General features: G+C 42.9%; 1 protein-coding gene and 1 long non-coding RNA gene across 2 annotated transcripts in view; both read left to right on the top strand.

The window, feature by feature from the left end:
• Positions 1-22,827, top strand: part of CFAP20DC (CFAP20 domain containing) — a 291,020-nt gene extending 268,193 nt beyond the window's left edge. Inside the window, exon 17 of the mRNA XM_059940068.1 lies at positions 22,747-22,827. Within this exon, the coding sequence (XP_059796051.1) occupies positions 22,747-22,790 (44 nt within the window). The 3' untranslated portion in view covers positions 22,791-22,827. The remainder of the gene's footprint in view (positions 1-22,746) is intronic.
• Positions 11,138-14,017, top strand: LOC132374165 (uncharacterized). Its single transcript, XR_009505593.1, has 3 exons — positions 11,138-11,216; positions 11,337-11,422; positions 13,933-14,017. It is a non-coding gene; the product is annotated as an uncharacterized LOC132374165 (long non-coding RNA).
• Positions 22,828-27,728: the final 4,901 nt, after the last annotated feature.

Genomic DNA, 27,728 nt, shown 5'->3' with positions numbered 1-27,728 from the left:
CCAATGTGATGAGAGGGCACATTTGCCTCATGGCACATGTAGCAGTGAGGAAAAGTTTATATTATTATTAGTTTCCACTTTCAAGACCTGGATTTCTACTATTCTCGTCAAATGTGTACTAAACATTATATCTGAAATTGACTATTGCAAATGGATCCTGAAAAAAATAATTCAATATGGAAGTACATCTTAAGATAATTTGGTATCAGTTTGGGGATTGATTCAGTTTCTTGTCTCATACAATTCAGGATGCAACTTGTAAGTGACATTAAGTCTTCAATCTCTAAATTATTATTTAATTACAGAGCCCAGGAATTATAGAAAAAAAACTGTCAGCTGATTTGTGGCATCAAATCAATAATTTAGCTTCCCTGGCAATTATAATTTCTCTCTCTAATTAATTTAATTTTATTTCCTATTAAAGGAAAAATGCTGACAGATGAAAAATACATAGACACTTGCATAATAATTTGCTGTATTGTATTTCTCCATATTTTTAGATTAGCTTCATTTGAATCAGTCATTTCAGCCACATCTTGAATTTTTTTTTTTTGAAGTACAAACTGTTTAATAACCAAGAATATGTAGTCACAGACTGTACAACCTGAAGGACGATTAATTAAAAGAACTAATTTTAAAGTTGCCCTTTGGCTTTATTTAAAGATCTAGCTGCTGAAAGTTTCTGGATTGTTCTTTTTTAAAAACTGTTTAATGACAGCAAGTACAGTACTAAAGCTAGGTTTATTCCAGGTGGCCTCCTGAGACTCTCAATCATCAGTCAAAATGGCCAGAATAATGATTAAGAATCTCCTATCTGCATATGGTTGTACTGTAGGATTTCTATTTCATACATGATTCATTTTGCATTCCAGAAAAGTTAATCATAAAGAGGATTCTTCTCAAGCAAATCCTATTTTCTCTTTTTCTTCCATAATAATGGTTGTGATAGAATCATCTAATTGGGCCTAGGAAGTACAATCAAGATCATTTCTTTAAACTCTGATTTTATAATTGAGAAAAGTGAGATTCAGATTGGGAAGTTAATTATCCAAAGGCAATTTGCAGAAGGGAGAATGGAATCCATGACTCCTCACTTCCAACCCAGCTCTTTTCCCACCCTGAGGGAATTAAGATGAGGATTCAAGTGACAGAGTTAGGTGGACATCACAGTCACTGTACAGTGGCCGCTAGAGGACACTAGAGCCTGCCGGGAGTTTGGGTTCTCTGTTTTCATTTAGTGTTTTCTTCTCTTTTGTTTGTGTAGATTCTTCCTTCCATATTAGGCCTTTTTATACTTCAAGGATCAGCATTTCCCAAAGTGTTTCAAGAAGCAAATTCCACTCGATGTTAATAAATTTAATGGGAGTGGGGAAGAAGCCCATGATCAATGTTGGAAAATACTGGAGAAGCAGAAATGGTCACTTGTCTTTACTGGAGAAATTCTCAATGGCTTTAGTAGCCTAGTAGGCATAGGGAATGTCCAAGGAAGAGTGGAATATGCTCAAATTTCTCTGTTCTCAGAACCCTTGTTCAGTAGAGCATCTCATGGGGCTGATCCCCCCACAGAACCTCCTTTGAGAAATGCTGCAGTAGATCACTTCTCCAGTGCCGACGAGCCCTGACTCCACCAGAGCTCCCAGAAATGTGTCTCCCTGGGTTGGTTGGCTGGTTGTGTGGGAGTGTGTGTGTGTGTGTGTGTGTGTGTGTGTGAGATTTGGCAGTGAGGGTGGGGCTTTTGCTTTTTGTTTTTCTTTTGCCCAGATATTTCACAGACCCCTGACCATACTGTAAGATCACTCTTCAGACTCACTTTTCATCTAAAACAAGGTATGCTGAAGCCTGAACTTTCCTTCAGTCAGAGACTTTGGTAACCTAAGATGAAGAAATTTTCTTTCTCCACTCCCATTTACCATTGCAACAAAAAGAATAAAATACCTAGGAATAAACCTACCTAGGGAAACAAAAGACCTGTATGCAGAAAACTATAAGACACTGATGAAAGAAATTAAAGATGATACCAACAGATGGAGAGATATACCATGTTCTTGGATTGGAAGAATCAATATTGTGAACATGACTATACTACCCAAAGCAATCTACAGATTCAATGCAATCCCTATCAAATTACCAATGGCATTTTTTATGGAACTAGAACAAATCATCTTAAAATTTGTATGGAGACACAAAAGACCCTGAATAGCCAAAGCAGTCTTGAGGGAAAAAAGCAGAGCGGGAGGAATCAGACTCCCTGACTTCAGACTATACTACAAAGCTACAGTAATCAAGGCAATATGGTACTGGCACAAAAGCAGAAACTTAGATCAATGGAACAAGAGAGAAAGCCCAGAGATAAACCCACGCACCTATGGTCAACTAATCTATGACAAAGGAGGCAAAGATATACAATGGATTAAAGACAGTCTCTTCAATAAGTGGTGCCGGGAAAACTGGACAGCTCCATGTAAAAGAATGAAATTAGAACACTCCCTAACACCATGCACAAAAATAAACTCAAAGTGGATTAGAGACCTAAATGTAAGACCAGACGCTATCAAACTCTTAGAGGAAAACATAGGAAGAACACTCTTTGACATAAATCACAGCAAAATGTTTTTTGATCCACCTCCTAGAGTAATGGAATTAAAAACAAAAATAAACAAATGGGACCTAATGAAACTTCAAAGCTTTTGCACAGCAAAGGAAACCATAAACAAGACGAAAAGACAGCCCTCAGAATGGGAGAAAATATTCGCAAACGAATCAATGGACAAAGGATTAATCTCCAAAATATATAAACAGCTCATGCAGCTCAATATTAAAGAAACAAACAACCCAATCCAAAAATGGGCAGAAGACCTAAATAGACATTTCTCCAAAGAAGACATACAGATGGCCAAGAAGCACATGAAAAACTGCTCAACATCACTAATTATTAGAGAAATGCAAATCAAAACTACAATGAGGTATCACCTCACACCAGTTAGAATGAGCATCATTAGAAAATCTACAAACAACAAATGCTGCAGAGGGTGTGGAGAAAAGGGAACCCTCTTGCACTGTTGATGGGAATGTAAATTGATACAGCCACTATGGAGAACAGTATGGAGGTTCCTTAAAAAACTAAAAATAGAATTACCATATGATCCAGCAATCCCACTACTGGGCATATACCCAGAGAAAACCATAATTCAAAAAGAGACATGCACCCCAGTGTTCATTGCAGCACTATTTACAATGGCCAGGTCACGGAAGCAACCTAAATGCCCATCGACAGACGAATGGATAAAGAAGATGTGGTACATATATACAATGGGATATTACTCAGCCATAAAAAGGAATGAAAATGAGTCATTTATTGAGACGTGGATGGATCTAGAGACTGTCATACAGAGTGAAGTAAGTCAGAAAGAGAAAAACAAATATCGTATATTAACACATGTATGTGGAACCTAGAAAAATGGTACAGATGAACCGGTTTGCAGGGCAGAAGTTGAGACACAGATGTAGAGAACAAACGTATGGACACCAAGGGGGGAAAACCGCGGTGGGGTGGGGATGGTGGTGTGCTGAATTGGGCGATTGGGATTGACATGTATACACTGATGTGTATAAAATTGATGACTAATAAGAACCTGCAATATAAAAACAAACAAACAACAACAAAAAAAGCAACTAATACTAAACTTTCTTTGGGTTATTTGTATGGAAATATGTTAATATAAATGTTTCAGACATTACATGAAAAAAAAAATTTTTCTTTCTCATATTTCAAATTATTCAAATTTATAACTATAGGTAATACAGTTAACTTACAACAAAGGATAAATCTAAGTTAAAGTTCATCATGAATATTGGAGCTTTACATCTTAATGAATATCTTGGTTCTGGTTTGGGTGGTTTTAATATAATTTAGAATCACATTAAGTCAAAATAATTTGACTTATAAGAATTAAATAACCAATAAACATGGGCCACAGATAACACTAATTTTTACTGCTGACATATTCTCCTGTAGTTAATCACCTGTAATCCTGTGAAGCACTACAGAAGTGAAGTGTGAGAAATGGTATCGATTGGTTTTCATCAGCCTAACTTATCATTGTCAATGTTTATGCTGAACCTGGCAAGATTCAAGCATATAAACTTGCTCCTAATAGTAATAAGTATTGCCGATATTTTAACCTGTGGATCAGGGGAAATTATCTCTAATTTGTTGTAAAGAATACTTCCAGAGGCATTGGGCAGGGTTGGGGGAGGACCCTTGGGACCTTAATAATTGAGATAAGCACAATAAGGAATATTTTACTTAAGAATTCCAGGAGAGGAAATTACTGTTTATTTATTTTTGATAATATATCACTCTGAAATATAATTTCTGTTAGTAATGGAGATTCAATAATCTATAAATAAATCATGAGATGGGATTAAAACCATACCCAGTTTTGCTTTACAGCTTCCTAAACTCAAGATTATCTTAATTAAAGAAAATCAATCAAAATTTCACCCTTTGTTTTTCCAGCTGCATGCAAAAGTGATTCAGACATTTCAAACCCTGAAGACATAGAAATCTTTTAGCCAACTCAATCGAAGAGAGCTTTCCTTTTTCTTTAAAACCTTTAGCTGGTCAAAGAAATTGATAGTGTCCTATTGTGGGCTAATTCTAGTAAGCAGAATATGTTTTTACCCCTAATTCTTGTCTTTGAATTTTGATATCTAAATATTTCTAAAATTCATCTAGTTATCTAGATCTGCACAACATTCTTATAATACCTTTCAATTCACTTATTTCAAAAGGTTTTAATCCTTTTAGGTCAGGTACTTCTCAAGAACATCTGCCATTATCAAAAGAAATTTGACAAGAAAAAAATGGTGGCATTATTTGTTAGCTAAACATAAGAATCTATGGTTGTTTCAAAGTCCAGATAAACAGAAAAATAATTCCAGAGATTCCTGTTATAATTTGCTCTGATTAGAAAATACATTTCCCTGGCAATGTCTGTAGCCTTAATTTAAAAGGGATATCACTGTTTTCATTTCTCCTATAATTTTTGAGTTCTCTTTCCACGTTTTGCCAGTTGCTGCTTTCAGTCTAATCTGAAAACTCAGCCCTGCCTGCACATTGCATTATCTGGAGACTCTAAAAAATGCTGCTGCCTGAGTCCCACCCCAGGCGATTCCTACCTCCTCTAACCTGGGCTGTGACCGGTTTAAAAGCAGCCAAGGCTGAGACCTAACCAATTCTCATTTCTCCTTTTTACCTCTCCTCTTTACTTCTGGTGCTGCCAGAATGAGCAGTGTAAAGATTCCCAAGGGCATATGGTGTCAATGGCTTTCCACAGTTTCAATCAACAAACTAACCATCACTTGATGGAGTTCATCTGTGGGCTATTCAGTAATGTTCTAAAAACTTGCTTTAGCCCATGTGGTTGATGACCACTAGAATGGAAGATAAGACTTTTCTGTTTTGCTTTCTTCACTCTGCCTTGTATACATTTCAAGCTAAACTACTCATTCTGCTTCCTGGGTGTCAGATTATATTTTATGTTAATGACCATATCTAGGTTCCAGCTTCCAAATCAACAAAGGGCGGAAGGCTTATCGAGCGACTGTGGGAAAGTGATTGGAGCCTATGTCTAAAGACCTTGAAATTAGCACATGTACACATGTCTGAATGTATATTTCATAACTAGAGTCCATCAGTGCACAAAACCATTCATGACTTGGTATCATAAGTTAAATACTGTTAAGAAGTCTTGGAGTCTTCCTATTTATAGTAGCTTTTAGTGAGTCGGATGTATTTTTCTTCCACATAAAAATACCATTTTTTTCCAACCTGAGCAAAGGTGTAGAGCAGTAGCTTCCAATGTTCCTGTATGTATGGCATATTTCTCAATATAAGACTACAGAAGAGGCACTAGAAATTAAAAACCTTGCTTAAATCACTCCCTTAAGAGACATAAACCTTTTGTAAAGTCTGTTTTCTATACAGCTTTGAATGCGAGGTGCTTTGGGCTGTGAAGAAATTAAGATAGTTGCTGTACAGTGAGGTGACACGGTGCAGAAAAGAAATCGAAAGGCTGGGAAGGGAAAGTAAGAATGGAGGTTAAGAAACCAGTAAGCCTTCTTACGAAGTCATCGGGGACTTGGAGGACCATAGGTCCTGGCCCAAGAATCTTTGCAGAGCAAAAGTGGGGTGACACCCATTTGTGGGGTAAGACTGTAGGTTGGTTTTTTCTAAAATTTTAAAGCACAATTTTACCCCAGCAATCTGGAGAATTTGGAGACATCCAAGATGCATATAAATAAACTACCTACTTAGCACATAATCAGCACTTAGTGTATGTTCCCTTGTGGTTATTATTTATGTCTGAGCCTAGTGGGCCAAGGGCTTTCAGATTTGGACATCTGGCAATATACAATGGCTATGGCATTATTCCTAGAAGTATGAGGGGTACATATATGTAAGTATGTAAGTTAGAATTTCATATTTTGCTATAAGACTCAGCTTTTAAAAGTGTTTTGTCAGTACTCTGAAAGAATAGAAACATCAGCTTCTTGCAATAGGCCACTTAAAAAAAAAAAAACTAACAGTTTTCTGAGAATTGAGAAAAATAAAGCCAATGCTGATTACAGATTCAACACCCGGGGCCATGTAGTTGGAAAATGGAAGCTCCAGAAATTCTTCAAAGCTGTATTTATTTAATATTTGTAACAATTCGGGTCTGATCCAAATAATTGGATGTATGTTAAAGGTTTTTACTTTTATTCTTCATGGTGTGGTGTAGGATTATTCAAAGCAGTCTTTCTAGCTCAACTCATTTTATCTGTTAATATACATTTTATCTGAGGACATATGAAGAGTATTGAAATAATTAAACTGTATTTGTTTAAACAGAGTCTGGAATCCAGATTTTGTATAATTTCAGGCTGGCTTTCTTCCCCGTAGGCTGCATTAATAAGGTTTTCTAATAATTGGATAAGGTAACGTGAAGAAGTTATAGAAATAACCATTTTCAGCTTTGCCTTTATTTGCTCTTTGGAAGGTCAGCCATCCTCTACAAATGTTTCTCCCCAAATTTCTAAGTAGAACTTCATCAGAAGTTATAGATACTACAGAACAGTTCGCCAAAGAAATACCAGTGTCTTCAAAACCCATGCTTTTCCACCCCTTTTGGTGGCGTTTGGGGCCTTTGACAACTGAGAAAAGGAGGGAAATTCACAATCCCCTCAGTAGCTGTTTTCACTACGGCTTTCATGCCACGTTGGGTGTTATAAACCCGTAAGGGTGAGAAGCGGTTTTCCTCCTGACTCTCTTTACTCTCCAACTAATTCCAGCACCATCAGGTTTTATTTCCATTTCCAATACCAAGCTGTAAAAAAAAATTGTGCACGTCAGCCTCTAAAACTATGTGCAATAAACTTCTCGTAATGCTTTCTGACATTATAATTTCATCCACCTGAAGTGATAAAGGGCATTTAAAGCATCTGTTGATTACTCCTAGATCACCCGAGGTTCTTGTGTTGCTCTGCCACATGTTCACATCCCATCTACAGCCTTATCATTAACAGTTACTGTTTCAGGTTTATATGCAAAACTCAGTGGTTTTTTTAAATGCATTCTTGCCATTTCTACTGATCTGAATTTGACAAATACCATCAGATTATACATCGAAGCTAAAACTGTCTCTTTTTTTTTTTCATTTAACCTAATGATTCATTGGGGCAGACTTCGGACTCTGACTGCTCAGTAGTTTATTCTGCCCCAGGAGTTCTATTCTACCATTACCCTGGATGAAAATGACTGTCTTGGCAATTGTCCTCATCGTCTTTATTGTCATCACTACAACCATTTATTGAGCTCTCACTGTGTTCCCAAACATCACAGTGAACTGCATGTATACATTTTCTCTTTTAACCCTGATAACAACTCTTTGAAATAGGCATTAGCCCACTTAATAAATTAGGAAACCGAGGCACTGAGGCACAGACAGGTTCAAGAACTCTCCTGAGTGATAATGCAGGGACCTATCGGACTGGCTGACATCAATCTCATGCCTTACCTGTGAGCAGCACCGCTGACCAGCAATGCTTCTTGTGCTGGCCAGAATCCATATTGCTTATTAATGGAGGAAAGTGTTCGTCATGACACCTTGCTTCCTGCTTAGATGTTATCCATGGTTGCAGCTTGAAAAATATTTTTTTCTGTTCATCTGTTGCACTTTATACTTTAAAAAAAAAAAGAGTCTAATTAAAAAAAATTTTTTAAGTTCATGAGAAATTTACTACATATTTCTAAATACATTTTAAGGTTATTGATATTTTTCGTATTAGGAGCATTCCTTCCTATTATCTACATACTTTATAAAGGGGAAACGTTAGACATGGGGTGCAGGTATCATTTCAAAAATCTATTTCTTCTCCACAAGGCATCCTTCTTACTCTTCCCTTTCCCCTGGTGTTTCTATAGTAACCTGGCATCCCTCAGCTACCACCTTTTTGTTGGCAGTAAAAGATGACTTATAATCAGTCCTACACTTGTTCTGAAATGCGCCTTTCAATTCGTAACACAACAGATAGTGTGTAAGTTTATCTTGAGTTAGACTCACATGTTCAGAGGAGTGAAAATATCAAGAAATGAGGTGCTGTAGGATTTAGCTTTCAGTTTCATAGCTAATATAAAAGAACCAAGCTGGTTTCTGGGGTCTTGGGAGTCAACCCCGGCCCTTCACACGCATTACCTTCTCCTCCTGCTTTCACCATGAAGATTATAACTGACCAGGGATATAGTCACATCCAAGAAAGGAAAGTTTCAGAAACTTATCTTTTCTAAAGTCAGTGTTTGGGGGTTTTTTCCTCCTAAAAAGCCTCTAGCTCTCCCATCTGCAGAACAGGATATGACAAAGCTTTTTTGACACATCAGTAATCAAATAAATTCTATACTCAGAGCCTGTCATGGAAGAAGCAGAAGAGCCATTCGAGCTGAGCCTCATGATCACAAAGTCATTCACATTATCTCCAAGTAGGATCAGACACACCCTCTTGGGGACACTCCACAGCCTCCAGCAGAGAAAATGGTCCTCCTTCATCTTCAAAATGAACTCCTGGGGCTTCCCTGGTGGCGCAGTGGTTGAGAATCTGCCTGCTAATGCAGGGGACACGGGTTCGAGCCCTGGTCTGGGAAGATCCCACATGCCGCGGAGCAACTGGGCCCGTGAGCCACAACTACTGAGCCTGCGCGTCTGGAGCCTGTGCTCTGCAACAAGAGAGGCCGCGATAGTGAGAGGCCCGCGCACCGCGATGAAGAGTGGCCCCCGCTTGCCGCAACTGGAGAAAGCCCTAGCACAGAAACGAAGACCCAACATAGCAATCAATCAATCAATCAATCAATCTTTAAAAAAAAAAAAAAAAAATGAACTCCTGGGCTTCCCTGGTGGCACAGTGGTTACGAATCTGCCTGCCAATGCAGGGGACACAGGTTCGAGCCCTGGTCCGGGAAGATCCCACATGTCATGGAGCAACTAAGCCCGTGCGCCACAACTACTGAGCCCACGTGCCACAACTACTGAGCCCGCACGCCTAGAGCCCATGCTCCGCAACAAGAGAAGCCACTGCAGTGAGAAGCCCGTGCACCGCCACGAAGAGTAGCCCCCGCTCGCTGCAACTAGAGAAAGCCCGTGCGCAGCAGCAAAGACCCAACGCAGCCAGAAATAAATAAATTTAAATAAATAAATTTTTTAAAAAAATGAACTCGCATTACTGAGCCACCTCACTTGCGGTGTATGATGAATTACTTTTTAAAAAATAAACTATTTTATGAATACCTCAATTACATTGCATTTGTCATTTGGGAAGTTTAAAAGAGTTGATTGTTCAAATGTAAACATTCAAATTCATCAGACCAGCTCCATTCATAATTTTTCTCCAGCCATAGCCTCCCCTCTCTCAAGCGATGGCAAATCCGTCCTTCTGGTTACTGAGACCAGAAAACTTGGAAGGAACCTTGATTCTTCCCCTTTCTCTCACACTCCACTTTGAGACTGTCAGGAAATCCTACAGACTTTACCGTCAATATATTCAGAATCTGACTGCTTCTCACCACGCTCACCATTGTCACCCTGGACCAGTACCACTGTCCTGTCTCATGGTCTCATTGCAGTAGCCTACTCACTACTCTGCCCGCTTCCCGCATCGCCCCGGCAACCACCACCAATCTATTTCCAACACGGCAGCCAGAGTGAGCCCTTAAAAACATAACATATCAGGTCACTCATCTGCTCAAAACCTTTTAACAAATTTCAACTTCTAATAATAGTTGGAACTAATTTGTTATAGACCAAGACTCTCACTGGGAACAACTGAAAAGCCCCCAGAAAAAAGAAAAAAAAAAATTAGTCAATTTGGACTGCTATAACTGAATACCATAGACTGGGTGGCTTAAACAAACATTTATTTCTCACAGTTCTAGAAGCTGGAATTCCAAGATCAAGATATTGGTAGATTCAGTGTCTGGTGAGGGCCCTCTTCCAAGCCCATTTGGCTTCACTGGTGACTTCTTCCAAATATTTAAAAGGAAGAAAGAATATTAATCTTGTATATACTCTTCCAAGAAATAAAAAGGAACAGTTTCTGACTTTATTATGAGGGCAGCATAACCTTGACCTAACCTTGACCTAACCCATGCAAAACCTTCAAGACAGATACCTGATATTCTTTATATGTTTCATAAACATGCTACTTTGAACTTAGCCTACTTACCAGAATAATCAGTGGCTTTTACCATTTAATCTCACTTCTTACGTTCTGATTATGCAGCTACATGCTCATCAAGTTGCAATAACTTGATGTGGTCACTAGTGCTATTCACAAATATTCCAGCTCTCTCTGTACGCTGCATTCTGCTGCCTGCCCTCTGCTGCCCACTGGAAGTGAAGTATGGCTGCAAGATTTGCTTTAGCCAATAAAATGTGAGCAGAAGTGATGTGTGTCACTTCTAGGTGCGAGATTAGAGCTGGCATACTTTGCCACTTGCTTCTTCCCTCTTTCTGGCAACTGCAACATTCAAGGTGCTGGTTTCTCCATCAGCTTGGCTCCTGAAATGAGGAGAATAAAATGGCCGTGGGAAACACAAGCCCAGTAGGTTCCAGTCAAGAGCAGCATGTCTTCAAAAGAACTGTGAATGTACCTATGGGCACATGAAGCTGATCAGAATCAAATAGGTAAGAAGCCAATTAAGTTTTTAAGAGGGTTGTATAGCCAGAGAAAGCACGAGTGTGGAATAAAAACGTTTATGACTGTTGAAGATTTAACACCACTCTCTGACCTCCAATCTTCCTCAGGCAGGAAGCAGGCTGAGAAAGCTGTTTGGCCCCCAAGGAGACATGTCCTCCAATGCTTACTTCAGAGGTGGCCAAGGAAATTAAAGGTAAAGGAAAACCTCCCAGAGGAGGGAGCCAAATGGACTGGGGAGCAGCAGAATCCAGACCTAGTCAAGGAATACCGCCCACTCCCAGGACAGGGGCCGGCCCTCTACCGTCTGCCAGCAACATTCAGAATTGCCACAGGCTAGCAGCTGCTCCACCATCGTTGCAGCTACTCTGTCCCTCTTCCACCACTGTATTCTGGGTGTTGTATCAAACTTTTAAATTCATAGATCTCTAGATTAACAGAAGCCAATTCAGACCTGAGGTAGAGACCATGCCCGTTATCCCAGGATCCTGCTGTTTAAGCTGGACACCGTGATAGGATGAGACTTGGGGAGTGTCTTCCGTGGGGAGAGGGTGAGTGTATTTTGCCTGCAGGTTGGAGTATGGACCAAACATTTGTTGAGCGGAAGGGTGGACTGTGTTTGTCACTAATGCAGCTCACCAGTATTTCCAGCTCTTTGCCGCCCAGAATGGAAGGGCTGCACTTCCCGTCCCCCTGGGGTTAGGGGGCACCAAATCATCTCTTCTGATTGATGAGTTGCGAGTGGAAGTGATGGGTCACTTTCCCACTAGGCATTTTTCTTGCTTTCCTAGCATGGAGATCTGCATCGTTCTGTCAGCCTGGGTCCTTGAGAGACTATGAACATGAAGTGAGGGCAAGAAATAAGCCTTCATTGTTTTGAGCTTAGAGTTGAGGGTTGTTTCTGCAGCATATCATAACCTGGTTCTCACTGAGACACTGTTGGAACCAAGAATCTCATCTCTGGAGAAATTCCAGTTATTTACCTTATACAGTTATTCTTCTGAAGATGTCATGTGCCTTCCTCAGTGAATCCTGAGGCTAAAATGGTATTGAAATCCTCAGATCCCAACCCAAACCCCTAATCAGTGACTCCCTCCCTAACTCTCAAAATCAGCTAAGGAACTTTCATTGATCTGCCCTCCTGATGAATAAAAGAAGTTGAGGACATTGCAGAAAGAAAAGTCTCTCTTTGTGTCTATGATAAAAATATAGATAACTATGTTTTAGTCTGAAAGTGGTGACTTTAAAGCAATTATTTGGACTTCTAAGAGTGCTAGAACCTTCCAAACTACAACTGGCATAATTGTCATTGATAATAAGATAATGTAGATGTTTAATAGTTCTGTAGTCCCCTCCAGGATAACAATAGCAGAACCTCTGGTCCTCTCACCCCATCAAAATGTGGCCTAGCTCTTCCTGGGACTCCCTGAACACGGCTTGCAGGCTCCACAAACCAGCTCAGTTGGCTGCTTGCTGGGGTTGATCTCCAGATCCCATCCATTGCTGCTTCCAGGCTTTTAGTTACTATTCTCACCACCTGCAGGCCAACAAATGAGGTTTAGGGGAGCTCCCAGACCTGAGCAGACCCCCTTGGGGAAGAGGAAGAGCTTCCTGACCCCCACAGACCACCCTGACAACCCCCCAGTCCTCTCCACATCAAGGAGCACCTCCTCTCAAAGGGATTAAACCACAGCCTCCTGCACCAAAGAGTTTGTAGCTGTGCTACTTCCCCAAGCCCAGTGAGTGACTGTCTGCCCTATATCCACATTAGATACCCCAGAACAACAACAAAAATGGTGCTTCGGAGCCTGTCTCTCCCGTTAGATGTCACCAGCATTTCTTTTGGCTGTAGCCGTCCCTTCTCATAAAAAGGGATTCTCATTAAAGTCTACCCCACTCCGCCACCTTAACCATAATGAAAACGAACAGTCATTGAGAATACCACAGACCAGGCATTACTTGCATTATTTAACCCTCACGCTAACCCTAAGGGGAAAATACCGCTTACACCCCGCTTGGCAAATGCAAAAACTGAGGACCAGAGACAGAATGGGATCTGCCCAAGGTCACCCAGCTAATGGGGGGCAGAGACCTGCCTGTCACCACAGTCCAATCCTTACCATGGCTCACATCCTATCAAGCAAACAGGACCATAGAATAAATTGCTACTTATCAATACCTGCTTTAATCACCAATTTAGGTGCAAGAATGCTCCCCCAATTCAAAGTCAGAACAGTTTCCAAAAAAGAAGGAAAAGGTTCTTGTGAAGAGAGAACCTGCGTACCAGCTTATGTGTTCTTTCACATGATAACTGTTGCTAAACTAGTAAAACTGTTGAAAGCAGAAAGCTATTTCCATTCCATGAGTTAAGTTTTTCCATCAAAAAGTATAATATTGGATGATTGTGCATTTTGTATGTGTGAAAGAGAGGAGGAAAGCCTTTACCTCTCTAAAATTGCAAATGTAGGTACAAAGTGTTGCATATTTATTAACCCATCTGCCACTACAGCATTAAATGGAGAGAAATCTTACTATAAGCAATTTCTTCACAGTTACAGCTTTACCACCGGATGTGCAAAATAACAACACTCAGTAAACATTTATTATTGTGCTAAGTAATTTCGATTTTCAATTTAATTCATAACATTTTTAAAGACCACAAAAGCGAACATTTGCTTAGCATTGGGTTTTGTTTCCATATTTCAGTTGAAAAGAACAATCACTAGTGTTTGAGGTGATCAAGAAGAGTCTCTCACCAGCATGTGTTTTAGGGAGCGCAACGGTTTGAGGGTTTAGACACCTGATTACATAGTGACGAACGTGACAACAAACATGGCAGCTGCACCTCACCAAACTTGACCCAGTAGAGATTCGAAAGGTGAGTTGAAATCAGACCACCCCGGTATCTCCAGGGCCCTCCTGGGAGGCAGCTGCCGTATTTTGCTAACACTGAATCCAACGGCAGTACCAACTGAGACTGTTTATCTCTCTTGGCAAAATACCAGCAGTGTGCATCAGCTGGAGGATCTTTCAAAAACAACTGATCCCAAACAAACAATTAAATCAGGACTCGGGCAGACAGTCACAGCCAGTGTGTGACTTTCACACCTGGAGAAAGGTAGGAAAGAGCTCTGAGAGAGTGGCCTGTTTACTCAATGTCCCCTGCTGCCTTGGCCCTGCCCGAAATGGGAGGGGTGGGCTTTTGAGTTGGAGATGATATCTCTCAGGTCGTCTGCCCCATCACAAAGCAGAATTAGAGTCCTCTGAGCAGAACCTCTGAGTTCCAGTCTGACCTTAGGTGTCCAGGGAGCTGTAGCTGCCACCCCACTGCCCTTGGCAAAATTGCCTATCATGTCTCCCTGGACATGTGTTCTGTTTCCCTACTGCTGCATACCAAGCTACCCCAACCCTACGTGGTGTAAAACCACAGCCAGGGTACTATGCTCACGGAGTCCGTGGGTCAGAAATTCAGATGGGTCAGCTGGATAGCTTCACTGAGCTTCACAACGTCTAGGGCCTCGGGTAGAAAGGCTCAAAAGGGTGGAGGTGACCAGAAATCTGTGACTGGAATCATCTGGAGGCTTCTTCGTGCACATGTCTGGTGCCCCACATGGGGTAACTTGAGGGCTGGGCTTTAAGTGGGACTATTGACCAGAGCATCTACGTGTGACCTCTCCACATGGCTTGGGCCTTCCCAAGAGGGAACATCCAGAAAGCAAATGCTCCACGAGACCTGGGTGAAAGCCGCACGATCTTTTCTGAGCTAGTCTCACAAGTCACATGGCTCCTCTCCCACTGTATCCTGTTGGTTACAGGTCAGGCCAGCCCAGGTTCAAGGGAGCTGTGGCAAGGTCACACTGCAGAAGAGCAGGAGGGATGGGAGCTATTGTTGCAGCAATCTTAGAAAAATGCCATCAGCCACCACATGACCAGAGCATGGCGGTCTCCACTTGGGACTCCTGCCCGGGTTCTCTGAAAGAAAAGAATTTAGAAATTAATCACGGTCCCAAGGAAAAAATCCCTTCATTCAATCAACAAGTACTGTGTGTGTCATGGCTATTAAAGTTTATGTGATATAGTCCCACCCCCACCCCAACACTCATCTGAGTCACATGACCCCTCTCTCTCCAGCCACCCTGACCTGCCTGATGTTTCTCGTACTTGTGTCTGGGTTCCTCTGCCCCAGGGCCTTTGCGCCTGCTTGCTCCCTCCCCTCTTCCGCACGTTAATGCTCACACATCCTTCAGATCTCAGCTTAAACATCACTTCTTTGTGAAAACCTCCCTGAGCTCCCCGACTAGGTCAGACTCCCAGAATAGACACTCATCGCCCTAAGTACCTTATCACGGCTTTAATTTTGTTTTAATATTTAGTATCTATCTCCTCATCTTGACTGTAAATGAGGTCAGTAACTCTGTTTTTGATGACCACCGTAACCATCCCCTCCCCCAACACACACACAATCACAGAATTCCTGGCCCAAAGAAGGTGCTTAATAAACATTTGTTGGAATAGATTTATATGGTTATTGAGCATCTCAGATCCACCTGACACTGTGTGAGGGGTAGGAATACAGTAGTTACTGAGACAGTCCCACATCTGCCATCTTGGAACTCACATCTAGACGGGGAGACAGACAATACACAAGCCTACGGGATGCATGTGTTGAAAGAAAAGGGCTCCTGGAGAGCAAAGTAGGGTACTCAACCTAGCCTAGAATCTGGGAAAGGTTTCTTGAGGAAATGAGATTTCCACGAAGCCCTTCTCCCCACCACACACACCCCGCCCCAGTCCTCCCTCCCAGCCAAGCAGGTCTCAAGTTCCTCCTTTCTTTAGGAGCAAATAATTAGTCCTTTGCAATTTAATTTATGATGTGTTGTGGGATGAATCAGTATAAGCCAAGGAAAAAGAAGTATAAATATGTTTCTCAGTGTAAGTGGGCTGTTTAATATAACTGTGTGCACTAATTAAGTTGTATGTAACACGGAAAGCACTTTGACATTGTTAAACTTAATGACCCTCTGCTTGAAGAGAAAAGACATTTACAGTGAAATTATAGTCTGTGCTGTAATGCCTAGCTGGAGCAATGCCTTCCAGTAGATTGTTTCCAAACCCCTCAAAGCACCAGCTTGAAATAACAATGTGCAAGTGACAGCACTGTCTTTAAGCCATTTCATTGTTTTCAGGAATGTTTCTTCGGCCTCTGCACACCACAGAGCTAAAAGTCAGAGCTGTTGATAAGGTGTGGAGTTATCTTACTGACTCTTGGAGCCCAGAAAGTTTTAGGTGGCCAGTGAAGTCTTCAAATTCACCATCTCGTATCAAGAACTCATATCAAGGCCATCACCTTCACACGTGAGCTCAATTAATCTTCATGACAACCCTCTAAGTTACTTTTATAGTCATTTGATAGATGAGGCAACTGAGGCTGGAAGAGCTTAAACAGCTTTATTCATTTCTCCATTCATTTCAACAAGTAGGTTTTGAATGCCGGCTGTGTACCAGGCCCTGTTCTGAGCACTGGGGTGTCAACAGAGAACAAGAAAGTCAGAGCCCCTGTCCTCAGGATGCTTGCATCCTAGAGGAGCATCCACAGAAACACATGGACCACAGCACAGGGGGAAATGTACTGGAAGAGAACCAGCTAGAGAGGAACTCCCAGGGAAGGGGGCTTCCACTTGAGAGGAAGGTCAGGAAAGTCCCTCTGAGGAGATATACGACCAGAGATTTGAATGCTGAGGAGGGGGCATATCTGGGGAAAGGTTTCCAGGTAGAGGAAACAGCTGGTGTACAGCCCTAGAGACAGGACTGCACTTAGCATGCTCAAGGGCAGGGGGAAGGCCAGAGTGGCTTGCAGGTAGTGATGGAGGGGGAGAGTGCCCGGTGGTCTCTACTGGGACATGGACTCTATCTGGCTCCAGAGCCCATGGTCCTAACCACTGTGCTTCACAGTCTCATACCCAATAGAAATAACACAGAGAAGCCTGATCTGGTTCTTGGGGAGAGAGAAGCCAAGCCCTGGGTTCCAGCTCTTCTGGGGAGATGCGAGCTTCCAAACCATGAATGTAATGGGGGAAAGAGAGTCGGATGGAAACTGGTTCTTCAGCCCAGCCCCAATCAGGTGAGATTCCGTTTTATCAAACAGAGCTATTGAAACAAAGACACCTGAAGGATTGCAGCTGAAGATCTGGGCGGAGCACAAGATCTTCCATGCCTGCAGGGTGAACTATTTGGTAACACAAGTCATTATACTTTTCATTCATTCATTCATTTAAATAATATGAGGAAGCATCTACTATGTGCCAAGTAGACCCTGAATCTGGTGCACGAGATACATGCTGTCCCCACCTGCACGGAATTGACAGTGTAAGTAGGACATGGAGTCACTAGAACTCCACTCACTGGGAACATAATTTTATCCAACTCAGGATAAAGGGACGCATGGCAAAATTAGTTTGCATCAGGAAAAGAGTCAAAAAAGCAGCTTTCCCGAGAAGGGCTGGGAGCAGCTGCCCTTAGCCCGGTTATCAACCTCATCTCTCCATCCACAGGCTGGTGACTTCAGAGTCCCCACTAGCAACTGTCAACAAAGGGAGAGGGAACAGGGAAAGGGAGGGCACTCAAACATTTTTTAAGGATTCTTCAATACAATTATGGAAGAGAAAGAAAGTCAAGTTAATCCTTGTTTAACCAGAAAATTCATCAGAACATTGCCCTACCTCCTTGTTTATCAATTAATTGAATTTGTATTAGAAGCAATTGTACCAGGTGTACCAGGACACCCCTAAAAAGAGTCAGTTTCTAAACATTATTTCCTTGAGTAATAGGGATGATATACCATAAATAGCAAAGCAATGTCTTCTAATCCCCATTCCCACCTCCTCTTGCCAATGCACACCCACTCGTACATACACGTACACATCTAAATCCTGCTCCTGAGATCCTGGCTTTCAGTATCATCATCTTGCTGTGAATGCTAAAACTCATCTGAGCCTACTGGCTTGGCTTTGCAGGTGGAAGAGACCAATATTTCTAATTAACACAATCTTCCTTAGCATACCAAGACCAGGCCGGGGATGGGACCGGAGTGTTCCCACATTGCCAGGCTAGGAAGGACTGGGGATGTGACAGAAAAGAAGTAGAGTACCCACCCCGTCCGTGCAGACAATTGAGGGGGACAAAGGGAGTAGACAGAGCGGTCAGGGTGGGGCTTCTCCTCCGGGCCAAGGCCTCAAAATGAGGATGTGTCATGGCAGGTGGCAGTGCCCCTGGGGCAGGGGGCTTGCCCACTTCACATTCACCGCTCTGGGTGGGATCAGCTCTCAGGCTGATCTGTCCCAGTGCCGAGGCGCTAGATGTACAAGAGTGGACACAAGGTACAGACCAGAAGGTCAGGAGGCGTCAGGAGTACCATTTCAGTCATATGGTGGGGCCCTGCTGTTTCCACCTTCCAGCTGGTGGGAGCCAATTGGGAATCTTGTCAGGGGCAGATGAAATTTGAACAAACTGCATACTTAAACTGAAAAGAGATCATTGAAACCATAAGAGCCTGAGATATTATTAAGTGGCTCCTTTAAGGTTCATTCCTCCCCAGCAGAAGGAGGTTATGGGGAAGATCAGGTGGGTTACAGGAAATAAAGAAGTGGTATTTCCTTCCCCATCTGGGTGTAGCATTAGTGAATTTTGTAATCTCGCTACATTTCTTATCATCTCTCCCCCACTCTAGACTGTGGGATCCAAGAGCCCCCAGGCCTTGGCGGTTTTGTTCAACACAGTTGATCCAGTGCCTAACAAGACCAGGCACAAAATTGGCCTTCAGTTAAGTAGTGAATGAACATACGAATGAATAACTAAATGAATGAGGCCAACCTTGAATTCCTCTATAACTAATCCAAATGGGAATGGTGGAAATGAGAAGCTTTGAGAAGAAAACTTATTAAGTCAGACATCAGTCATAGCCAACATTGGTTGTTCTACCCAATAACCTCCTCCCCTTCATCTTACTAACAACGCTCTGGTTTGAGCAGCAGTGTTAGAACACTCCCTCCCCAGATTCCCAAGTCGCTGTAGATGACCAATTCTGGCTAATGAGGTGTCAACTGAAGCAAAGAGAGTGGGGCTTCCAGGAAAACTGTTGTTTTCCTGTTAACAAGGGACAGACTCAGCTGGCACACACCTTTTTTTCTCTTCTTATTCCCTCTTCTTCCTAACTGAAATGCAGAAGCAATGCCTGGAGATGCCACAGCCATTTTGCAGCCATGAGGGTGAAAGTCACATGCTGAGGATATCAGAGCGCTTGATTCTTCCTTGAGCTGCACCAGCCCTGGACCACAACCTCCAGAACATATTACGGCGTGAGAAGAATAAGCCTCTTTTTCTGGGTTTACAGATCCCAAACCGTCCTTGGAAAGAATTCAGGGTTTTATGAACTTGAGAGGGGGAAGTGCTATATCATTTTTACAAACCTCAAACTGAGATTAAGCATTCCCTTCCATTATGAATGTGGGCAACAGACTGGTGTAGTATCAGCAACACCTGTAGACTTTGTCCCTAGAAATCCCAGTTGTTTTCATTCAGCATTACAGTTATTGCCTTTATCTTGATTTATCACTTACAGTTATCACTATTTTGAAATTCTGCTGGTTTGTTATTAGACTCACTGCTTGATCTAGTTATTTAATGAATTAGTTTGAAAAGCACATATATTACTGTATCCCAACTTTGGAGTTTTAAAAATATTTGATAACTATTTCAATTAATTGGTTTCCTTCACAGTCTATTTTATTTTATTTTATTTATTTTATGCATGTAAAAACATTCTTCCACAGAATTCTCCTGACTTCCAAAGGAGGTTATGGTTCGAAAAAGGTTCAGAACCTCAATTTTATTGAGTTAAGCACCGTGATCAGGTTTCTTTACAAGCGCACAGTTCCTAACTGATCCCCCAATTTTCCCCAGCTGATTCATGGGCAACTCTGAGTGGTGATGATTTCTGGAACCAAGAGGAGAGACGCTGATGAATCAAGAACAACTTTTGCAGCTAATTTCCCTTCAATCTTAATTTCTTCCTGGCCCTAAGCGTCCCCTGTTGAAATGCAGGTGCCCTTGAAAACACTACAGGAAGGCACACAGTGCCTCTCCCTCCTTCACAAGTCTTCCTACTACTCACAGGACAGCAGCCAGCCGATGACGTGGAAAATGGCTTCCTTCTTGTCAGTATGTGATGCCCCAGGGCCAGAAAAGTTTAAAAATTAATGCAGGCTTCACCCCACCTGTGCTATCATTCTCAGGCATCACCCCCTTGCCCCACAGCAACGGTGCAAGCCTTACTGGTTGTTTCCGTGCTTTATGGTGGCTGACGTCATATCTTCTTGCTGTCGTGATTTGTACTCTGACGGTTATCCAGCTTGGCATGACCAACCTCTGGACGACCTGTCCTTCATCACAGCTGCCAATTTGCCCAGAGCCATTTGTCCAGACTGCAGCCTCTTGGCTTCTTATGACATGACTCCCGCAGGCCGACTGGGGAGCCAAAAGAAATCACATGTCACATCCACAGAGTGAGCAAAGGTCACCTCTTCTCTGTGGCAACAGAACATCTGCCCCAGGGAGATGAATTGATGATCACTTCATCCCTTGTAATGCTGAAATTTCTTTTTCTTTTGTGTTTGGCCATAGAACAGAGCCAGAGCCTGAAAAGGAAAAGTCAGAAGATGTCAGACACCAATGGGAGGCCTGGCTTTGGCAGTGGCTGGTTGGCATGGGACCTGGTGGAGTTAAGGTTATCTGCTGCCCCCAGCCTGGGATCTCAAGACATATGCTGCTTTCATGCTTCTTAAGGGCACAGAGTCCACTGAGTGTTCCTCTCAGAGGCTTCCTGGGCTTTGTGTGGTTATTTTGCACCTGGTATTAGACTGTGAACCTATTAGCTATCTGTTGCTGTATAACAAATTACCCCAAAACTTGGTAGCTTAAAACAGTAAACATTCCTATGGTCAGGAACTCAGGCACAGCTTAGCTAAGGACCTTTGCCTCACAAGGCTGCAATCAAGGTGTCAGCTGGAACTATGGTCTCATCTTAAGTCTTATCTTAAAGCTGGACTGAGGGAAGATCTGCTTCCACACTCACTCACGTGACTGTTGGCAGGATTTAGTTGCCCGTGAGCCATTGGACTGAGGGCCTCAGTTCTTCACTGGCTATTGGCTGGTTCCTGGCCACATGGGTCTCTCCACAGGGCAGCTCACAATGTGGCAGCCAGCTTCTATCAGAGAGAGAGCAAGTGACAGAGCAATAGAGGGTGACAAGGTAGAAGCCAGAGTCTTTATAACTTGATCTCCAAAGTGACATTCCTCCACTCTTGTTGCATTCTGTGCATCAGAAGCAAGCCACTGGGTCCAGATCACCCTCAAGAGGAGGGGATTACACAGAGCATGAGCGCCAGGGAGCAAGGGTCACTGGGAGTCATCCAAGAAACTGCCCACCACAACAGGGAGTTTGCGGAAACTCTGTTCATATTTTATGCATGCATTGCATTTCTTTTTTTTTTTTTTTTTTGGCTGTGTTGGGTCTTTGTTGCAGTGTGCGGGCTTCTCATTGCGGTGGCTTCTCTTGTTGAGGAGCACGGGCTCTAGGCACGTGGGCTTCAGGAGTTGTGGCTCGAGGGCTCAGTACTTGTGGCTCCCAGGCCCTAGAGTGCAGGCTCAGTAGTTGTGGTGCACGAGCTCAGTTGCTCCGCGGCATGTGGGATCTTCCCGGACCAGGGCTTGAACCCATGTCCCCTGCATTGGCAAGCAGATTCTTAACCACTGTACCACCAAGGAAGTCCCCTGCATTGCATTTCTGAACCCAATTCTTTGTGCTTCTATATTCAAATTGCATGCATACAGTTGCCTAACACTAGTGTTTCTTAACCTGAAATCCATGAGCACTGGGGGAAGGTTCTAGGAATCTCCTGAAACTGTAAGTCAAATGTTGCCTATAAGTAGATTTTGCCGGGAAGAGGATCTGTAGTTTTCATTAGATTCCCAAGTGGGATCAAGAATCCAAAAAAATAGAGCCACTCCCTGTAATCTTTGTGAGACACCTGTGTTCCCAAAACGCTATCAGATGCTACTGAGGGGCCAATGGAGGAAATGGCCACATAGCAGGTCAGAGCTGGTGGGACTTGGCCAGCCTGCTCAGGGGCCATCTCATCCAACAGGTAGAGAAACAGAGGCCTGCGGAGGGGAGGGGGGCAGGTAAAGGCACTGGGCTAAGGTCACAGGGGTCCTGACAGGTTTGGAGGCCAGAGCCTGTTCCATTTTCACCAGGCTGCTCTTAGCGCTACCTGATCCCACTAAGGAGTGGCGCCATGTGTTAGGTGGCCGTCGGACAAACATGGATTTTTGCCAGCAAACTGGTATTAATGTTGCTTCAACACAGTGGCCTTACATGAAAAATCCACTCTCAACTCTTTGCTTACACTTTACATTGTTTTGCCTTCAATTTGCTTGACAAACCTTGCCTTTTATTTATAACAGCCATTCACACTCCGTCGGACAGGAAACGAAGAGTAGCCACGTGAAAACTCATCCTGTTGACTTCAGGGAGAAAGAGGGGCTGGAGATGGCTGCTGGGGTCCTTGATGAAGCCGCTCTGGCAAAGGCAGTCCCTCTCATCAAACCAGGTGCGTGGCTGAATCACCCCGGTCAAGAGTGTGTCTGGCTTTGACTACGCCCTCCGCATACTTAAGATACGTGGCCGTGGGTGAGTCACTTAACCTCCCTGGGCCTCAGTTTCCCTGTCTGCAAAATGAGGATAACATTTGGACCCCACCTTGCCCCAGGGCCATGGGGAGTATTAGATCAGGTAGTAGGTATGAAGCACCCAGCCCAGCAACTGGCCCAGAGTAAGCCCTGGAAACACAGGGACTGGCAATGTCCTTCCCCTTTATGGATTTCTACAGGCTCGGGAGCCTGGGCAAGATCAAGATTAAGAACCTGGTGAGGAGTGGAGAACACCTGTTTTTTTCACTCCAGAGTCTGAACTTGTAACCAGTGACATATACCAGCGTATGAGTGCAAAGCCCTGGAGCCCGGGGACGCTGGTTTGAGTCTCTTCTCGCCCACACCCAGTCATGACTCTGACCACGCACTGCTCCCTCAAGGCCTCCCATGAGCAGGACCGGCTTGTTCAGAGATGCTGGGAGCCACACACCTGCGGCCCGCCCGCCCCCGCCCCCTCCACATCCACCTGCAGCAAATGCTGCTCGTCAGTGGGGGCACCTGGGACGGACCCGTGAGCAGGACTCGCTCTCCTGCCTCTCCCAATTCAAGAGACACCTCGAGACAGAAAGGAAAGCATAATCAAACCCCCTGGCAAACGTGCTTCTGACTGACCTTCTGGAAAACACTGGTGATATTTACAAGGAGAGGGTCCTCACCCATGAAGGGCTTTCAGCAGGATGTACCTGAGGTGTCTGGGTTACTTATGGCAAACAAATGTGGAATCTGTGGATTTATGGGGCTTGGCCTGCTGGAAGATGTCACTACCCTTTGAACTTACTGGAGTATAACACGGAAATGCTTTGTGACCAGAACGGCTCTCTAACAGGTAAGCTTTGCCCCAGCTGGCATTGCTTAGATAGTTCGTTCGTTTAATCTGGAAGAGGAGAATTCTACTGTAGCAAGAGGGGGTCTGGGGACGACACTGGTGGTCCCCGGCCTCTCCTGGCTCCGCTCGTAACTGGTGAGAACTTATGTTCTTAAAATTGTCGGTGAATTTGGATACTGGGTAAACTGGGTAAGACCTCTGGTGCTCTGAGCCACGTTCGGCATTCCCGTCTTTAGTGTTAGCTCAGCACCCTAGGGCTAAAGAGAGTTTGTCAAGACGGTGATCTTGGGGTCGGGGCCCTTGTGTCTCTGGGACGTCAGACCTGACCGTAGCCGGTGCTCAGCAGTCATTCCCTGAATGAGTGTTGGTGATTTCATCCTAGGAGTTGACTTTTAGGCCCCTGACTGTTCCACAGAAGCATTCGGCGATTCGCCTCACATAGGGAAGCAGGGGAGGCACTGGGTAAGGGGGAGAAATCATGCAGAACGCTGAGTATTTCCTCAAACCCATTTTGAAAACCGTAAGCCACCACCCAGAACCCGTAGCCAATGTGACGGGGAGATCTGGCTGGTGCCGAAAGCCCTTCTAAAGCAGTCCCAGCAGCTCAAGAGATTCCTTCCCTGCCCTTGCAACGAGTAATCCATGAATTAGAAAGGATCGACATTGGTGAACAAAGCCATTACAATCCATCGGTTGAACGTGAGAATTCTGTGGAAATGGCCGATTTTTTTTATCATTCAGATTTTTATTAAAATAATAGACATGTAGACATTTTTTTATAAAACAAACCAAAACCTTCATGAATCTTCACCAGATCTTCCCCTTGAGCAGGGTCTAAGTAGTAATCACACTAGTGGATCCATCGGACCACAGGCCTGACCTCTTCACAAATAAATCAACATCAGGGGAATAATATGACCATCTTGAAGGGTGAAGTATTGCCCAGCTTGTCTATGTAGCTAAAGTGCTCTCAAGGTTACCACTTATATTCCAAAATAGTAACAATAATAATAGCTGACAATTACTGAATGCTAATATAAACTTTACATGTGCCTTGAATCTTAGTAACAACCCTGTGAGGTTGGTTCTATTATTAGGCCCTTTTTAGAGATGAGAGAACTGAGGCTTTGCAGAGGTTAAGTGTTTTGCTCCAAGTCCGAGAGCTAGGAAGTGGTAGATCTAGCATTTATAAAATGACATCTAGAATTAAGGTAAAATAAATGAAAAGTTAAAACACAACTAATTTAATTGCAGGTAACATCTTTAGCATAGAAATCTGGCTCAAAGCATGTGAAGAAGGTGGAATTCCCCCGAAAAAATAGGCATATAAACTACAGGTTTTTGTTGTTGTTGTTGTTGAAGTATAGTTGATTTACAATGTTGTCTTAGTTTCAGGTGTACAGCAGAGTTATTCAGTTATACATATATTCATTCTCTTTCAGATTCTTTTCCCATTTAGGTTATTACAGAATATTGAGTAGAATTATTCCCTGTCCTATACAGTAGGTCCTTGTTGGTTATCTATTTTATATATAGTAGTGTGTGTATGTTAATCCCAAGCGCTAATTTATCCCTCCCCACTCCCAGCATGCTTCCCCTTTGGTAACCATAAGTTTGTTTTTGAAATCTGTGAGTCTATTTCTTTGTTGTAAATAAGTTCATTTATATTATTTTTTTAAATTAGATTCCACTTATGAGTGATATCATATGATATTTGTCTTTCTCTGTCTGACTTACTTCACTTAGTATGATAGTCTCTAGGTCCATCCATGTTGCTGCAAATGGCATTATTTCATTCTTTTTTGTGGCTGAGTAATATTCCATTATATATATGTGCCACATCTTCTTTATCCATTACTCTTGTCGATGGACCTTTAGGATGTTTCCATGTCTTGGCTATTGTAAATAGTGCTGCTGTGAACATTGGGATGCATGTATCTTGTCAAATTATGGTTTTCTCTGGATATGTGCCTGGGAGTGGGATTGCTGGATCATACAGTAGTTCTATTTTTAGTTTTTTAAGGAACCTCCATACTGTTCTCCATAGTGGTTGTACCAATTTACATTCCCACCAGCAGTATAGGAGGATTCCCTTTTCTCCACACCCTCTCCAGCATTTATTGTTTGTAGACTTTTTGATGATGGCCATTCTGACCAGTGTGAGGTGATACCTCATGGTAGTTTTGATTTGCATTTCTCTGATAATTAGCAATGTCGAGCATCTTTTCATGTGCTTTTTGGAAATGGCCAATTTTTGATGCATGTGAGCCTCACAGAAATGGAACTTCTATTAAGAAAAGGTCACCAAACTTCTCCTATTAAGGAAAGATACTGAATACCATTCCTTTTCCCTAATGCAAACTAAAAATTAACATGGGATTTTTTTTCAAGAATCAGAAATGGTAAAGAAAACACAGCAGGCTTTGTCAGCCCATTTATCTGGGATCTACACATTTTTAAAGCAGAAGAAGAAAACACTGAACATGTGGCAAAGAGAGAGGAGGCGCAGAAAAAATGAAATTTAACATTTATTGGAAAATAATTTTCCTCAGCATTATAATAATCCATTAACCCCGGAATAAACCCAAAGTTAGTGGTTATTATCATTATGCAGCAACGTCTCATATTTTCCAAGGCAAACAAAACCACCATTAAAAACAATGGTGTCTCCTTAAAATCGCTTTAATGCTCATTTTTGGCTAAATAAAATCCGTTACCCAGAGAAGGAAATGCCCAGTGTTGACTACAAGACCGCGCTTCAGTACAGGGCCTGGGTGGCGTCACACACCTCTTTTAAGAGGAGAAAAGCCCTGAAACTGAATTACTGCTTGGAGATTTTGTGTGGAGTAGGGCATTGGGAAGGAAGGTTGTCAGATCATATTCTGTATGTTTTACAAGGCATCTCCTAGTATACGTTTAAATCTCACAAATTTTATGCTGGGGCACCAGAGGCTCAGAGCTGTGAGCGCTGAGGTGTTAGAGGACAGAGATGCAGTGAAATAAATGCTGTCTTTTCTGTCTCTGTCATAATTCTCTCAGCTTATAAAGTAACACTACAAAAAGAGACTGTGTGTTTGTGAGAGAGAGAGACAGACAGACACAGAGACACAGAGACACACAGAGACAGGGACAGAGAGGAGAGAGAGAGCAAGGAAGGCAGGAAGGGGAGAGACAGAGACAGAAAGAGAGAGAGAACAGCCATCGCTTGGAAGATAAGAGTTGAAAGGAAGGCCTGCTTTATTTATTAGTTAATTATCTAGATCAGAGTTTCTCAATCTTGACACAGTTGACATTTGGGCCAGACAGTTCTTTGTCAGGGGGTGGCTATGGGACTGTCCTGTGCCTTGTAGGATGCTTAGCCCCATCCCTGACCTTTACCTCCTAGAGAGATAGCAGTCACATCACCTGCTTCCCAGTTGTGCTAACCAAAATGTCTGCAGACTTTGCCAAATGTCCCCAGGGGACACAATCACCTGTATTGAGAACCACTGATCTAGAGCCAAGATTGGGCCCTCAGGGGTTATCACTGGGTTAGGGACACAAGGAGTAGGAAGGACCCAGTGTCTCTGGTGTTCTACGTAGCTGGCTGCATGTTCAGTGTCTACCCAGGAAGGAATCTGCTCAGGGCAGTAAATCTGACCTGCAGCTACAGGAAACAAAATGCAGTTTCCAGAATCTTTCTACCTGTGCCGTCATCAAAATTAACTGTTAATGTGCTCTAAGACTATCCTCACCCCCTGCCCACAAAAGAAGATTCAGACTTGACCCAAAGTATTAGTCAGAGTTCTCTAGAAAAAGAGAACCAACAAGAAGCATGTATAGAGAGAGGGAGAGATTTATTACAAGGAATTGAATGATGCAGCTGCAGAGGCTTGGTAAGTTCAAAACTTGCAGGGTATATTGGCAGGCT

Source organism: Balaenoptera ricei, chromosome 11 (genome assembly GCF_028023285.1).
Source record: "Balaenoptera ricei isolate mBalRic1 chromosome 11, mBalRic1.hap2, whole genome shotgun sequence".
Lineage (NCBI taxonomy): Eukaryota > Metazoa > Chordata > Mammalia > Artiodactyla > Balaenopteridae > Balaenoptera > Balaenoptera ricei.
Note: the sequence above shows the minus strand (reverse complement) of the source record. Positions and strands in the feature narration are given on the sequence as shown.